Genomic DNA, 15,790 nt, shown 5'->3' with positions numbered 1-15,790 from the left:
CTCTCCTGCCTCACCCACTGCTCCCCTCAGCAGTGTATTTCAGTAGATTCCGGTTCTGCTCCTCATTCTGTCGCTAGTGAATCTTCACAACCCCCAGCACCTCTGGCCCATACCCCAGTTCTTATATGCATAAATAAGTATCTTTAAAAAAGAGGCAAATCATAGAAGTTATACTTTCATTTACTGTAACAATTCAACTATATGTGCCATGGGAGCACATATTTAGCCATTACATTCTTTATATCACCTTCCAGTATCATCTGCTAGAGGTAGCCTAAAAGCGGTACCACTAACCAGTGGCAAAAGGTAGTGTCCCCAGTCACTTAACAAGTAAGTGTGATAAATGCAGTTGTTGATACATTCCCAAACCTGTAGTATAAATCACTGACATTACAGCCTAATAAAAATACCTTAGCACCTCAGACATTTTTTAAAACCAGAAATTTATTGCGTGACTGCTGAAATCCTTAAGATGAACTGGAAGCTGCAGCAGTGGCCCTCTTGGGTTTAGGTGTTGTTCCTTCACGGAATCCATGCCTGTACCACATTAAAAACAAAAATCATTACTTCAGTAATGCCTAGATACATCTTAATTCTCTTTAAAACAGATTTTAATGAGCTTATCTCAGTTAAATGCTGAAATCAATATAGAATTCATATGTTCAGACATTTATTTTTATAACATCACTGATAAGCTGCTACCATTTTCTTTACTTCCTTCTACTTTAAAGACATCCACTTATGGACCATATTAACTAGCAACTGATGCGCTAACGAATGAGTATATTTAAAGGTAGGAATGCTCTAAACTGCTTAGCTAAGAGTTGCATTTTAACTGATTTTAATTCACACCTATTGGAAGGGATATGTATTGTTGTCCCCTTTATTAAAGATTTGTGAAGTGAGGTACAAAAGGTTGTAATGTCTGGCTTCAATTCATGTCAGTAACTCTTACATCCCATTAGAGGCCACTCAACAGTAAATCCGTACTATTACTGTGCAAAGATCATCAGTCTCATGAACACAAAAACTTGTGTGTTTACAAAGCCCCAAAATGCTGTATCTTTTAAAATTAGGAACCCTGGAATCTGCTAAACATCCCACACTGCAGAGGACAATCACCCTACCCTCCCAGTCTCTTCAGCTGTGACCTTAGAAGGCTAACCCCTTAAAAGCACTTAAAATGCAATTTCTCTGCGTTTTCCTGGGTAGAAATTCTGCACTTCTAATACACTCTGAAGGCTGACTTAAATAACTAAGTATGTTTCCAGGTAAATCCAACAGCAATAACCATAGTTTTCTATAGCAGACTTGCCCAGAACCACAAAATCAAAAGCTTGAGTTCAGATCTCATTCAAGACTTACTGTCTTAACAAATTTTGGTATTGAAATGAAATGCTATTACTAAGTATCACACGTCACCGGTGGGAGAGCTTCTAGCTCAACATTGTCTACAAAATCACAGCTCACAATTTACTGAAAGCACAGCACTAACTTGATCGGTGGCTACTACAGCAGCAGAAAAAATATTTCCAACATCTCTTCCCCACTAATCAGAGTAGTATTCTTATTTTAAACGAGTAAAGAATGGGAGCTTTTATTCAATTCCAGCTCATAGAACTCATTATAATTGCAACATCAACTGTACCTGAATCTGCGGTATACTATTTTTAGGTGCCTCATTCGACCAGTCCCGGTGGTATTTCGCCTTTTAGCCTTGGCACTCCAGTTATCTAAAACACAAACAGGTCATGTTCTAGCATACAGATGCACAACTGCATGTTAAGCACCCCACAGTGTCCCTAGACATGCCACACTTTGGTACAATGTCCACAAGACCCACTCCAACTCCTATGGCCTGAGAAACACTCAACTTACACTTTCTCTTCCGCTTGGCAGGGTAGCCACACTTGCCGCAGGTCGACTTCTGAAGGTGGTAGGCCTTAGAGCCACAGCGGCGGCACAAGGTGTGCGTCTTATTGCGACGCTTTCCGAAAGATGACGTTCCTTTCGTCTGTAAATCAGAGGCAGGTAATTGAGTCGCTCACCCCCTATGTATTTTCTGGCTTTTCCAGAAGAACAGTACTGAAAAAGCTGAATCTATGCAGTTAGATTCCATTTATTCTTAAATGCTTTGTCACCGACCACTACCGACTTTTCACATTCTCTAAAGCTTTCCGCCAGAGTTGCTGTTTTGAACCTGCTACCCAATTACTATAAAAATAAAATAAAAGCATAAGGCGAAAACGGACTAAGCAGTATAGCTCGGCTATATACCCCAGACCTAAGGGCTCCCTACCAGCTACTACCACCAACCAATTCCTCTACTTAGAGAACCAAACACTCCCAAACCACACCGTGCCCCTCAGTTCCCAGCCGAGAGCAGGGATGTGCCGGTTCCTTTAAATAAAAACTAGATCGAAGAAAGGGGCCTAGAGCGGCAGCTCCAGCTCCACGACTGCACATATGACATCCCAGATAACTAAGAGCCGTCTTTTGGCTCTGAAGAGCCATCGCATGTCCTTGTCCTGCCCGTGCGCTCCCCTTACCAGGAACCGTCTCAGGCCGCCACGAATAGAAAGGAGCACGCTACAGAAGAAGAGGATGGAAGAAGATACTTAAAGCCCGCGGAAAACACTCACCATCTTGCTTCTGCGGCCGGGACCAAAGAGGACGGAAGAGGATGTACTTCCGCTATATCGTGCTCACTAGTTTCCGCCCAGTGAAATAGTTCCGGGGCCTGGTGCACTGTTTTCAACCTTCCGTGTCCCCACATGGGTGGGTTGAGAGGAGGAAAGGTGACAGGAGGGACCAATAGCAGGTTCCAGGGCGCTGCCGGCGGGGCGCGTTCAGCTTTGCGTGGCCCGGATGGGCGTGTCCCTGCGGGGGGGGTCGGCCTCGGCTCAGAGTCATCGGGCCGAAGCTCCCCAAACTTCTCGTTGTCTAATCAGAGCTGTGGCCGCAGAATAGCTTTCTGTCCCCGAGCCTAGAAGAACCTGGCGTGCGAGCCTGCCCGCTCCGGGGCTCCCGCTCCCGCCGGGGCGTGGTGGGGGGGCAGTGGGCGGGGTGGGCTCGGATCCTGATCCCGGGGAACCCGGTGCCCCCCCAGTAGGTCTGGACGCTTTTGGCCGACGCTGATTCTCAACTGAGAGTTCGCCCAGAGTTCGGAGGCCCCGACCTGCCTTTGTAGGGCGGGTTCAGAATTTAAACACAAAGGCAAATGATTTTTTTTTTCACTGTGGTCATTTAGAGGAAAATGACTTGATCCCACATTTCGCTGTATCTGCGGTATCACAGCAGAACATTTTCATTTTGTTCCCTGCCTCTAACGTGAGGCTGTCTGATTTGGCAGCTTTGGGTAGAGCCAGAAAGTCTGTACTTAAAACATTAAATGGGTTTGAAATTGATGGTTCCCAGACCTCTTTGTAACCACTAATCCAATTGTGACCTGACCCAACCAGACCCGCAAACACAAAACTAATTTTTTTTAAAGATTTAGTTATGCATGCAAGAGCTGGGGTACAGGCCAGAGGCGTGGGGGGTGGGAGGATCCACCAGAGACAGAGTGGGGAGCAGAACAGGCAGATGGACCGAAGTACACTGCTGAGGGGAGCAGCAGGTGAGTCAGGAGAGGTCTGCTGAGCCATGTGGGTTCCTCCCTGGCCGGGATCGAGGATCGAGCTCGTGCTGCAGAGGCTGCAGACAACTTTATAGGTTGCATCTTAACCCTTTGCGCCACCAGGGAGGCCCCGCAAAACTTATTTTTAAAATTCACACATTTAAAAGTTAAGGGGTTGGGGTGGGGGAAAGAAGAAAGATCATAAATGACGATATAATGTGCTTTCTAAAGCAAATAGAGAATTCTTGTCCTGTCACTTGAAATATTAGTAACTAACTAATAGCAGAACAGACGAACTCCAGGAATCAAAGGTTTAATTTTGACAGGTTAACAGTTGATTAGTGCCTAAAAATATTTGACCTTTTCTAGGGACTGGTAGTAGAAACATTAACAGGACAGTATTCCTGCCCTAGCTGAAGTGGTTAAATATGGGGGTTGGGAGGCGCATCCGAGGGAACTTGTGTGCTGGGACCAAACTGCAATTCAGGAGCTACCTGATTAGATGCTATTTTCGTTTCCTGTTGTTCCAACAAGTTACCATAAACTTGGTGACAAAATAAATTTAATCAACTAGTATAAAGTTTCAATCAACTGAACCATGTGGGTCAGTTTCCTGGCCTGGGGTCATACTCATGCTGCAGTGGCTGCCAATAGCTTCATAGTGCTGAGACTTAACCCCTTGTGCCACCAGGAAGGTCCCTCTCCTACCAATATTGGCTGATCTGCATACTTAATTCCATCTGCAACTTTAACTTACATATTCACAGGTTGTGATGATGAGGTCATAGTCACTTTGGGGGCTAAAGGAGTGTCTTTGTTCTGCCTCTCCCAGATATTATGAAAAATGAGATGAGTGTAGAAATGGGTAGGACAGGTGACACTCACAGAGGATCCTAGCAGTGTGACAGCTATTATGTGAGTCTCTTTTACCACAGACACTCCAGAATTTAGATATCAGAGGAAATGAAATATTTTTGCTATTCTGCCTAATGTGAAGTGGTTCTTTGGTATATTTGAATCACACCACTTTGGCCTTGATCAAATGAACCAGTCCTTCACCCGTAAAGTCATTTTAGAACCTCCAAGTTTCTATTCAAATGCCACATTTAGGTCAGGAATAGATGAACTTCTGAAACAGATCATCTATGCTATTGCCATGGGCATCCATCCTATGACATTTGGTCTCCTACCAGAAGTGGGACTACATAAATCCTACATCCATGGTTCACGCACAGCTCAACTTTCTTGACCACTAGGACTTGACACTAGACCTGCTTTTCCCCCTGCAATAAATGAGATAAAAATTACTGCTTACTTTTCTCTTTTAAAAAAAATCACAGTAATTTCTTTTACTGCAAACAAAGTTTTTAGTCCCGTGCCACTGGATTTGATGTGACAGATGTATTTTTAAATCTGTATCTCCTGGTCACCCTTCACCCAGCTCCAGCTGCATTCGAAGCCTGTGTGATGCAAATTTTTATTACCAAGAAACTGAATTTAAACTGATCTAAGTTTAAAGTTCACTGCTAAATACCCCACTTCAAAGAAATACTTTTCTTTCCATCTTTCCCCGCCCTGAATTTCCTGGGGCAGGATGTTGCTAGAGAATGTGGTGATGCAGATTCTTTGGGCCTTTGTCTGATTGTTTCCTTAAGATAATTTCTGAAAGTGGAATTACTGAATGAAGGGTATGAATTTTTATTTTCATCTGTCTATCAATATGTATTGCTGCGTATTGTCAGACCTTTATAGGACAGGGAGAGGGGCAGCCCAAACCCCACAAACCTGCCTATTCTAAATGGGTTCTGCCATCCGCCGCATCAACACAAAACATAGGAGACTTTAATGGGAAGGAACTTTAATAAAACTAGGAAACAATACAGGTAAGGCAAAGAGTCTAGTTTCTAAATGAAGCACCCAAAGTTACCCATCCCCTCGTGGGTAAAAGTCCATCCATATGGGATCGGCCCAGAGCAAGGCCCCAAAGCCTGCCACAAGTCTAAAGAATCTTCCAGTGGGGACCCACAGAAAAGGGTCAGAAACTACCAGACAAGCCCGGAAGGAAAAGAGCAAAATCAACACCAAGATAAAAGCTGCCATGGTCACCTCCCACGGGTCTCACCCACATCTGTGTCACCCAGTCCACGACCAAAAGACAAGCGCAGTTTCTTCACGTGTCTCTAGGCTCCACGCGCCCCCTCCAGGTCTCCTGGCTCCATCTTGCTTCCTTCCTCAGTCTCTTCTGCAGCTTCTCCTCTTCCTGCTCAGCTCCACCCTCTCTTGGGTGGGGCAGGGAACCTCCCCCTTTCCTGGGGACCACCCTGTTACAAGACTTCTCTCCAACAACAGATAATAACACTTTTGTTTTCACAGGTAGAGCTCAGAGCAGGCAATACCTAGTGCAGTTGAAATGTAAGAGATATGTCAGAGGAGTTGACCCTGGGACTTAGTCATCATAAGTCTTGGAAGTTCAACTAAACAAGTTAATAATCAAATGGGAGCAGGGGTAGGGAGGAGGGAGGCCAGTGGCAGGGTTTCTTACTCCCTAGCCTTGTTTGTATCAGTCCTCTCCAACATTAGGCATCACTGCCATGTTCAACTTTGCTGACTACAATTACCCGTTGCCTGAAAAAATAACTTGTATTTATACAACGATTGTGCTGATTTTGTCACCCACTTCCTGGCTGGGAGAGAACAGGAAGAATGGCTACCCAGAGTGTTCTCTCAGAGCTCATAGACAGAGAAAGAAAAAAATTAGTTGAAATCCTCCAACAAGATCCTGATTCAATCTTAGATACATTAACTTCTCGGAAGCTGATTTCTGACGAAGAGTATGAGTCTCTGGAGAACATTCAAGATCCTCTGAAGAAAAGTAGAAAGTTGTTAATTTTGATGCAGAAAAAGGGAGAAGTAAGCTGTCAGCATTTTCTCAAGTGTTTGTTTAGTACTTTTCCAGCGTCAGTTTCCTTTCAGGATTTAAAGCACGGTAAGAAGGATTTCTATACTTTCTTGGGGTAAGAGGGAGGGGGCAGATTTCCTGCAAAAAGGAAATTACAGCCTTTTGTCTTCACTTATATTTTTCCCAGAGACAATTTTCACTTAACCATGTTAAAGGGAGAATGTGTCCAGGATTTAAAAAGGTATCTTATTTGATTTCAGGGGTTGATAATTCCTTGTTCACCGTGTATCAAAAACTTGCAGTTGTTTTAGTGCCAGTAATATCTGCCATTAGGGCCTCCCTTGGTGTTGCAGTGGTTGAGCACTGGGCTGCGAAGCTGCCAGCAGCCTCTGCAGCACCGGTTTGATCCCTGGCCACTGGCGAGGGTCCCACATGGCGTGCAGACCTCTCCTGCCGCCCGTTGCTCCTCTCAGCAGTGTACTTCATCAGTCTGCCTGTTCTGTTCCCCGCTCTGGCTCTGGTGAATTCTCTCACCCTCCCCGCTTCTGACTGTACCCAGTACTTGTATAAATAAATAAAATAAATCTTTAAAAAAAAAATATGCTCATTATACTGGCATTATACTGAATTAGTCAATCATCATTGTAGATTACTGTTAACGATGACACAACCCCGAGATCTTTATCAAGTGAAAACAGGGTTTTTAAGAACCCAAGACCAATAACTGCATTGTAATTAGGATAACCATTTTGAAAATACAGGAAAAATAACATTTGATACACATAGATTGGTTACTTTCGGTAATTAAGTTTCCCCTGCAATAAGAATGCCAACAGACTCCAGTTTTCTGGAACAAATCAAATGCTGATTTTTTTCAATGTTTAAAAATAAGTAGTGGCAGTAGAGAAAGCAATTGTCCCAAAATGAATTATTAAGCAATACTGTAGTTTATTACACTATCGGTATGTGTAATTCCTTTTTAAGGAAACTAACAATATTGATGACAATTTTAAGATATATTAGAGAGGCAGAGACTCAGATAAAAAGGTAACTGTTACTGCAATGTTTCCTAATGTAGGGCAAGACCCATATTACTTAGAGAAATACGTCTTACTATTTCTATTCCAAATTAGAGTTATTTGCTTTCTGATTAGAAATTACTAGGATCAGACTTCATTAGCAATGAACCTAGGATTTGGGCTGGTTTGGCATTGTAGTAAATCCTCAAATAGGTATTATTCATAGAATTCACATTTTCTGTCCCACTGATTTGGAACAGCAGGAATATGACCTATTTTTTTTTTTTTCAGGGGGAGAAAAAAAGTTCTGACAGTTGAGTTGCTGTCATTTGATTTGCTGTCATTTATGTAGGAGGGGGTACCTACTTCTATCCTCCAGTAAAATGAGAGAAATGTTGCTTTGTGATCTTAGAAATTCACATTGTAATAAAATTTCCTATTGTTAATTTGGACAATCAAAACAAAATAACCCCAAAATGTGCTTGTTCATTTCAGAATTTTTACTTTTTTTTTTCCAGAATTTTTAAAACAGGAGAATATAGAACCACCGCTTCAGTCCATGGGTGTAAGCAAATATTTGGAAGATGTTTTTTTTCCTGGAGAGAAACAGTCTGAGAATCCTGAGATCACAGTGGCCTTAAAAGATAAATACTTAGATTTTGGAGACTTCAAGGACAATAAAATTAGTTATAGAGAAACTGCTTTGTCCTCAAGAGTAAATGAGAAAGAATATAACGCACCAAAAATCACAATGCCCTATTTGGTTGAGAATGTTGAATACGAATTTCCAGCAACTATTGAGTATTTACAGGACGGACAGAGATATGAAGAGCCAGATGATTCTTTATACTCAGGACAAGAGGACTACCTAGAATCTATTGAATACTCTAAAGATGCAGAAACCACTGTGGATGAAGAGAATTATGATAATCCAGAGAACATTGTCTATTATGGTGAAGAGGACTCTGCATATTCAGAAACCAAAGGGTATTCTGATGAAGAACAACATTATGAGGAGTCAGAAGCCAGCATATTACTGGAGGAGGAAGAGACAAGTATAGAAGGTATGAAGTAATGTGCGTAGAAGATAGTTATGTAGTAACTTATTTTTAGGTTGCCATGACACAATGGGGATAGGGAATGTGGAAGGACACTAAACATCAGCAGAAAGCAGCTCCATCCCTTCCAATCATTCTTCCTCTGTGCATGTTTGTTTTCAAATTTCCTCTTTTAATAAGGATATCAATCATATTGGAGTAATGATCTCATTTTTAACTTGATAAGCTCTGATAAGAATTTATTTACAAATAGGCCACATTGTGAGGTACTGGGATGTTTAATATATCTTTTGCAGAGATAGGGCACAATTTAACCCATCCCAGCAACACTTCTGCCATATCTGGTTGGCCATAGCATGTCACAAAGCCAACAGAGATTCAAGGATTAGGGAAAAACAAGACACCTCTTGCTCAGCCAAAGCAATGTTGCAAAAGATATGGATACTGGAAAGCCATGAATTGGGATTATTTTTGCAATAAATCTGACATCTTTAGCAAAACAGATCAAGAAAAGTCTCAATAATGATGCAGTTATGACCTACAATTAATTTGAATATTTGCCAATTAATTCTAGTTGACTGGAATTATATTTGGTTATCCTTTAGTCTCTTTCCTCTGTAATGTTAGTCTGTACAGCTGGGAATTGGAAAGAAAAAATCCACATGCATCTTACTCAGAGGAGATGGGTCTTTTATCATGCTATATTTCATAACAAAAACAATGTCAAATTAAAGCCTCAGGAAGACTTACTTAAGCATTGTCTTGTGTGTTCTAAATGATATAAAGTCAGCTTGTATATAGACTACATCAACTGACTCACTTCCCTTCCAGATTATGGTTGGGTTCAGCCAATGGTAAGAGCCCATATGTTTACCATTGCCTTTCTTTCTTCTAAGAGTTACTTTTGTTAAGTCCTGAAATTTACACTTTTCTCTCACTTCTATTATTTCTTCTGGACTATTTTATAAGCTAAGCTAAGCTTATGCTAGCTTGTCAATCATCAAAAGCAGAAAATGCTCTCTAATATTTTCCCCATAGTGTACCCTATCTTTGTATTGCCAAGAAATGACTCAAAGATGTATGAGAAAATACGAGATCAGGAGAAACTAGGTACATGTAAATTCTGAAAAACTTTGATGGAAATAAAATCTATTTCTCCAAACTTTAGCAAGAGATACATTTATGTAATAAGATAGGGTCAACCTAGAAAATTTCTCATGTATCCGTACAATGAAGCATTGACAAGGTTTTACATTGCTGCATATAAACACTAGCAAAAAAATGAATCTAAGTGATCATCAGTAGACAAGGGTTAAATAAATAAATAATGGTCCATTTATGAGATGCTGCATGATTAGGATTAGCTAAAATGAGTTCAGTTGATCCCTATATATAATGAAATGAAAGAATTTGCAAGGAATACCATTTAGTGAAAAGCAGCAGAAGAATCATTTGCTTATTATAATAACATTTATGTAAAAACTAAAATAGCATCCATTACACCAAGTTAGATATTTCTCTCTCTCTTTCTCTCTCTCTCTCTCTCTCTTTCTCTCTCTCTCTCTCTCTCCATGCATACTTATTTATTTATTAAAGATTTTTTTGTCTATTTATACAAGAACTGGGGTACAGGTCAGAGGCATGGGAGGGTGAGAGAACTCACCAGAGAGAGCAGGGAGCAGAACAGGCAGACGGACCGAAGACACTGCTGAGGGGAGCAGTAGGCGAGGCAGGAGAGGTTTGTCATACTATGTGGGTTTCTCCCTGGCCAGTGGGGAATAGAACCCGTGCTGCAGAGGCTGCAGACAGCTTCACAGTGCGGCACTCCACCTGCTGCACCACCGGAGAGGCCCATGCATACTTATTTACAAGCAAGAAAAAGGAAACAAATGTACCACACCATATTGACCTCTCTCTCAAAAGGAAAGTAGAATTGTCAGAGAGGCGAACGTGGACTTTCACTGCATTTATATTGTTTCATCTTTTTTTTGAAATTTATTTATTTATGCATACAAGAACTGGGGTACAGGCCAGAGGTGCGGGAGAGTGAGAGGATTCACCAGAGACAGAGTGGGGAGCAGAACAGGCATATCGACTGAAAAACACCACTGAGGGAAGCAGTGGGTGAGTCAGGAGAGGTCTGCTACGCCATGTGGGTAGCTCCCTGGCCGGGGAACTGAACTCTTGCTGCAGTGGCTGCCGACAGCCTCGTAGGTTGCGTCTCAACCCCCTGCGCCACCAGGGAGGCCCCTGTTTCGTCTTTTTTGCAATGAAAACATCAATTACTTATTTAATTTTAAAAGCCATTTAGACTCTAAGCATGTCATTTACTGAGTATTATCTTTCCTACAGAAAGAAAAAAGGTGTTTAGAGAAGTCCTGTCATGTTTGAACATGGACAGGAGCAGAAAGCTTCTGCCGGATGTTGTGAAACAATTCTTCTTAGAGCGAGTAGAGACGTGGATACCTAAGACTCCAGGAGACTTAGTTTGGAATTTCCTGATGAAAGTTCAAGCGCTGGATGTGACGGCCAGAGATTCAATACTCACCCACAGGGCTCTGGATGAGGACAGCCAGGGGGACTTGCTGACTGGAGTGGAGAATTTGGAAATCAGAGATACGCAAACCATTAACCCCCTTGATGTCCTTTGTGCCGCTATGCTGTGTTCAGACAGTTCTTTGCAACGTGAAGTCATGTCAAACATGCATCAATGCCAGTTTGCTCTTCCCCTGCTGCTGCCAGATGCAGAAAACAACAAAATCATTTTAATGCTGGGAGCCATGAGAGACATTGTGAAGGAGAAGTCTGCAAAGGCTTCTGGGGAGCCGGCAGGGGATACAGAGAAGCTTCTGATGTGCACAAAGATGCCTGTTATCTCTTTCGTGCGTCTAGGCTGCTGTAGCTTTTCCAAATCCAAAATCCTCAATAGGCTGCTTAGCCCTGCTGGACAGAAATCACGTAAAATCTTTCTCCAGGATTTGCCAGCTCTGGCGCTTCCTCGGCAAATCTCTGATGGCCTGGTTGAGATAGCATGGTGTTTCCCTGACCGCGACCATCTAAAGGCAAACCCTAGCATTTTTCAAAAGCCTGTTGCTGTGACCAGCCTTCGTGGAGATCTGCAAAGTTTTTGGACACAGTTTGGCTTCTTGATGGAAGTTTCCTCAGCTGTGTTTTTTTTCACTGACTGCTTAGGTCAGAAGGAATGGGACCTGCTAATGTTTCTAGGAGAAGAGGCCATTGAAAGATGTTACTTTGTCCTCAGTTCTCAGGCTAGGGAGAGTGAAGAGGCTGAGATTTTCCAGAGAATCTTGAAGCTGAAGGCAGCACAGCTACTGTTTTGGGAGGAGGAGGGGGCTGGGGAGACAGGGAAGAACATGGAGTGCTTGCAAGCTACCCTCCAGGAAGTGATGTCCTCGTCACTCAGATATGTGTCCCTGGAGGACATGGCCTCGCTGGCCTGGGATTTGGGGATTCAGGTAGACCAAGACTTTGAGAAGAATGAAGAAATCCCATTTGTCCTTAGTGAAAACATGGCTGCAAAAGCTAAAGATGAGGAAGAACAAAGACATGATCAGCCAAAAAGTCCATCTGAAAGCTCAGTTGAGGTGCCTATGAAAGAGCCTGGGGTTCAAAATTTTCACTTGATCCAAGTACTTATGCCTCATCTGGGAAACTCCAGTCCTGCACCATCTGTAACTGGAGGTAACCTTAACCGTGTTTCCTGGAGAGCCCCCAGGGTTGCAGGCTCCCACTTTTGGTCAGGACAGGGGTCTAAGCGGTCCCGTCCTTTGCCCTTTCAGAATCCAAGGGCCCATAATCAAGGTAAATGTTTTGGGATTCAATATTTCCAACCTCAGAGATTTTATTCAGGTGAAAGAGTCATGAAAATCTCCCAACCTGCTTGGGGATGTCACCTGACAAAAACATCTGTGAGACCACTAAGACCCGCCACTCAGCACGAGCAGGCTTCGCTCAAGAGACCACCCACAATGGGAGCTCCTCGTTGGTCTGGGGCAGCGGTCTCTCAGTTGGGACACTCCCAGCTCCAAGGTTCCCAGCCAGCAGGACCAACTGGAAACCTTATGAGAACACCATACCATGTTAAACAGTCTCATCCTCAATTCTTTTCACCGGCCAACAGCACATTTGTACACAGGTTTCAGTTCAAATCTGATCAGCCTAAGCCATCCCAGGTCAAGCACCCCCAGCATAAATCCTCCCAACCTCAACCCACTCCAACAAAACCCCCTCAGGGCCAGACCTCCCGAACTAAGTGTTTTCCATCAAAACCCACTCAGCCAAAGTCATGCCGGCGCCAGTCCCCCCAACCTAAGCCTTCTCAGTCCCAGGCCTCCCAATCTAAGCCTTCTCAGCCCCCCTTCCCTCCATCTAAACCTTTTCAGCACCCCCCCACCCATGCTAAACCCTCTTCATCTAAATCTACCCAGCAGTACCCACGCCAGCCCCAGTCCCCTGAACCTAAACTTTCTCAGCACAGACCCTCTCAACCCAAGTCATCTCAGACCAACCCTTCACAGGCTAAGGCGAACTACCCAAAAGCAGGGCCAAAGAGGGTAGGGAAACGTTAAACATCACTTTAGAAACCTGTGGAGCATGGTCTTGCCAGACCATTCCTATCATAGAGGAACCTGAAGAAGAGTGTGGTGATGTTTCGCGACTGTCATTAGCAAGACACAGACAAAAAGATATGCAAAGTCTAATTGTGTCAGTAAAATATATCTAAGAATTATGTTCCTAACCGGCCTCCCTGGTGGCGCAAGGGGTTAAGTACAGCACTATGAAGCTATCCGTAGGCTCTGCAGCACGAGTTCGATTCCCGGCTAGCCAGCGAGCAACCCACATGGCGAAGCAGATCTCTCCTGTCTCTCCCGCTGTTCACCTCTGCAGTGTCTGTAGTCCAGCTGCCTGTTCTGCTCCCCGCTCTGTCTCTGGTGAATCCTCTCACCCTCCCGCACATCTGGCCTGTACTCTGATTCTTGTATGCATAAATAAGTCTTAAAAAAAAAAACAGAATCAAGCTGTACATGTTAATTGAATTCAGTATTAGGTAATATATATTCTGAATGCAGGGACTGGGATTTATGAGACAATTCTACTTGGAAAAGAATGGTGTTGGGACCTTTATTTGCAAAGTAACCATAAAATAGTTCCCAGGGTGCCTTAATGTTGCAAGAAAAATTGCTCTAGATATAGGCTGCTCCAGAGGTGCACAGTGGGTGTGCACATAACCCTTTTTATTTGGGATGTTTAAATAAACTTGCTTGGATAATAAAGCCCCAGTTTGCTTGGATGATAAAACTTTCATATGACCCTTACATACATATATAGTGAAATAAAAAGCAATAAAATGATTTTGTGTCAACTTTAGGAATCATCTGTATATATTTCATTTTAAAAATATTTGCAACAGTTAAGATATTTGTAGATCTAACATTAGCTTTGTAAGTCCAACTTAAATGTAAAACTGAATTTTTAATTTTAGAGTTGTGGTTTTTTAAGTCAAAAAATTAAGATAGGTCGTTAAGTATGTGAAAAGCATTACAATGTTTAAGAGAACTTGAGATTCACAGAATTGACAATTTAAAATTTTCAGATTCATTATTGTTTTAAACATTTGGATAAGTTCTGTTAGTTAGAAGCATTAAATAAAAGGGGTATTTTAAATTTAAGATCTTTAAAGGAAGTTTAATTACCTATTTCAATGACACCAAATAATAATAAAAGGTCGTTTTAAAGGTAGATGTTAAATTCACTAGATTTAGAAATAAAATAATAATAAATAACTTGTAAATTTAACTAAGAACAGTGGTTTTTAAATTTGTAAATTTTATCGAATATTAAGTTTTAAAATAACCTCATTTAGTCTCTTCTGGGTAAAAAAAATGTTGCTGTCAAGACACCAAAAAAGTCTTAATTATGAATGAGAACTGATTTTTGAGGAGGAAATTTTTTTCTGAGAACATTTCCATATAATAGGTATCTTTACTTGTGTGCGTATTTAAACAATCAAAATTGAGCATTTAGTAGGTATTGAATCTCTAAAAGTTATTGTAAGGTTGAACAAAGAAATAGAAGACAAGGCATGTGAAATTTTATCTTTCTCTTCTGGCAAGAGAAAAAGCATAATAACTGGTTCATAATTGCAAAATCTTTGATGTAAACTGAGGTTTCTCAATTGGAAATAAATTCTTTTGTTGTTTAAACTTTTGAAATGGGCAATAGTTTTGATGTTGTTAAAAAAACCTTTCCCTGAATCCTTTACGATTGGCTTCTGGAGAAAAGAAATCATTGGCTTCTTGTCACCAACAGACTCTGTCTCTTTGAGGCTTGGCAGTACATAGACATCTAATTCAAAGCAGACAGTTTGAGGACAGTTTAATAAGGGGACTCTTGGGTCTCCCTGGTGGCACAAGGGGTTAAGTGTCAGCACTATGAAGGTATCTGCAGCCACTGCAGCATGAGTTCCATCCCTGGCCAGGGAGTTGACCCACATGGCACAGCAGACCTCTCCGGTCTCGCCCACTGCTCCCCTCAGCAGTGTATTTCAGTCAGTCTGCCTGTTCTGCTCCTCACTCTGTCTGGTGAATCCTCTCACCCTCCACCACCTACCCCCCTACTATTAGCCCCAACCGCTGCCTCTCCTCAATGCAACTCCAATTTCTCTTGTTTAACTAATTTCTAGGCGAGTCAAATTGTTCTTCCAAACATACTACTCTCATGTCTGAAATTCCTCTTCCCCATCCCGATAAATAACATTCTTTTATTTTAGGTGAAAACTTCTCAAACCACCATGTCCAGAGAGACCTCTTTTTCTCTTTGCCACTTTGCATTGTTAGTTATTTGTAAAGGTAATTATTTCCCCACTTTTTGAGGGAGGACATTCTTTTATCCTTATAAATCCCTTCAAAGGACTATAGCCTTTCACATTATAGGCTTCCACTGGATGTTTTGATAAATGAGAGCTGCATTGGAAGTCTTTGAGGAGTTCTATAGAGTTGCATCATACACTATCAACGGCATACTCCTTAGATTCTCAGTGCTGCAGTGTGCTGCACAATTTATGTTTTTTCTCAGTCTTCAAATGGTCTTGTGAGTTGTGCATTGCTGGATAATTTTACCTCTTAGAAAAGAGAGATTTAGAGAGTAAAGGACTTGCCCAAAAACCTGAAATTTG

At 42.1% G+C, this 15,790-nt stretch overlaps 2 protein-coding genes and 1 non-coding gene across 3 annotated transcripts; 1 reads left to right on the top strand and 2 right to left on the bottom strand.

The window, feature by feature from the left end:
* Positions 1-158: 158 nt before the first annotated feature.
* On the bottom strand, positions 159-2,701 carry RPL37 (ribosomal protein L37). Its single transcript, XM_037529235.2, has 4 exons — positions 2,643-2,701; positions 1,879-2,014; positions 1,649-1,733; positions 159-537 (listed from the first exon to the last, which is right to left on the bottom strand). The coding sequence occupies exons 1-4, from the start codon at positions 2,643-2,645 to the stop codon at positions 468-470; spliced, it is 294 nt and encodes a 97-aa protein (XP_037385132.1). The 5' UTR covers positions 2,646-2,701; the 3' UTR covers positions 159-467.
* Positions 618-697, bottom strand: LOC119230232 (small nucleolar RNA SNORD72). The gene has a single exon (XR_005121694.1). It is a non-coding gene; the product is annotated as a small nucleolar RNA SNORD72 (small nucleolar RNA).
* Positions 2,702-6,140: 3,439 nt separating the features above from the next.
* CARD6 (caspase recruitment domain family member 6) lies at positions 6,141-13,987 on the top strand. Its single transcript, XM_037529287.2, has 3 exons — positions 6,141-6,605; positions 8,056-8,601; positions 10,948-13,987. The coding sequence occupies exons 1-3, from the start codon at positions 6,323-6,325 to the stop codon at positions 13,182-13,184; spliced, it is 3,066 nt and encodes a 1,021-aa protein (XP_037385184.1). The 5' UTR covers positions 6,141-6,322; the 3' UTR covers positions 13,185-13,987.
* The last annotated feature ends 1,803 nt before the right edge of the window (positions 13,988-15,790 follow it).

Source organism: Talpa occidentalis, unplaced genomic scaffold, assembly GCF_014898055.3.
Source record: "Talpa occidentalis isolate TD23 unplaced genomic scaffold, MPIMG_talOcc4v2.1 talOcc4.6, whole genome shotgun sequence".
In the NCBI taxonomy this organism is placed as follows: Eukaryota; Metazoa; Chordata; class Mammalia; order Eulipotyphla; family Talpidae; genus Talpa; species Talpa occidentalis.
Note: the sequence above shows the minus strand (reverse complement) of the source record. Positions and strands in the feature narration are given on the sequence as shown.

Bases quoted from the DNA above. Each gene is read 5' to 3' on its own strand.
- RPL37 (XM_037529235.2), bottom strand. The intron at 1,734-1,878 runs GTAAGTTGAGTG...TTTGTGTTTTAG, and splicing joins TGCCAAGCGGAAGAGAAAGT to ATAACTGGAGTGCCAAGGCT. The intron at 538-1,648 runs GTACAGTTGATG...AATGTGGTACAG, and splicing joins ATAGTATACCGCAGATTCAG to GCATGGATTCCGTGAAGGAA.
- CARD6 (XM_037529287.2), top strand. From the start codon at position 6,323: ATGGCTACCCAGAGTGTTCTCTCAGAGCTCATAGACAGAGAAAGAAAA. The intron at 6,606-8,055 runs GTAAGAAGGATT...TTTTTTTTCCAG, and splicing joins CTTTCAGGATTTAAAGCACG to AATTTTTAAAACAGGAGAAT. The intron at 8,602-10,947 runs GTATGAAGTAAT...TCTTTCCTACAG, and splicing joins GGAAGAGACAAGTATAGAAG to AAAGAAAAAAGGTGTTTAGA.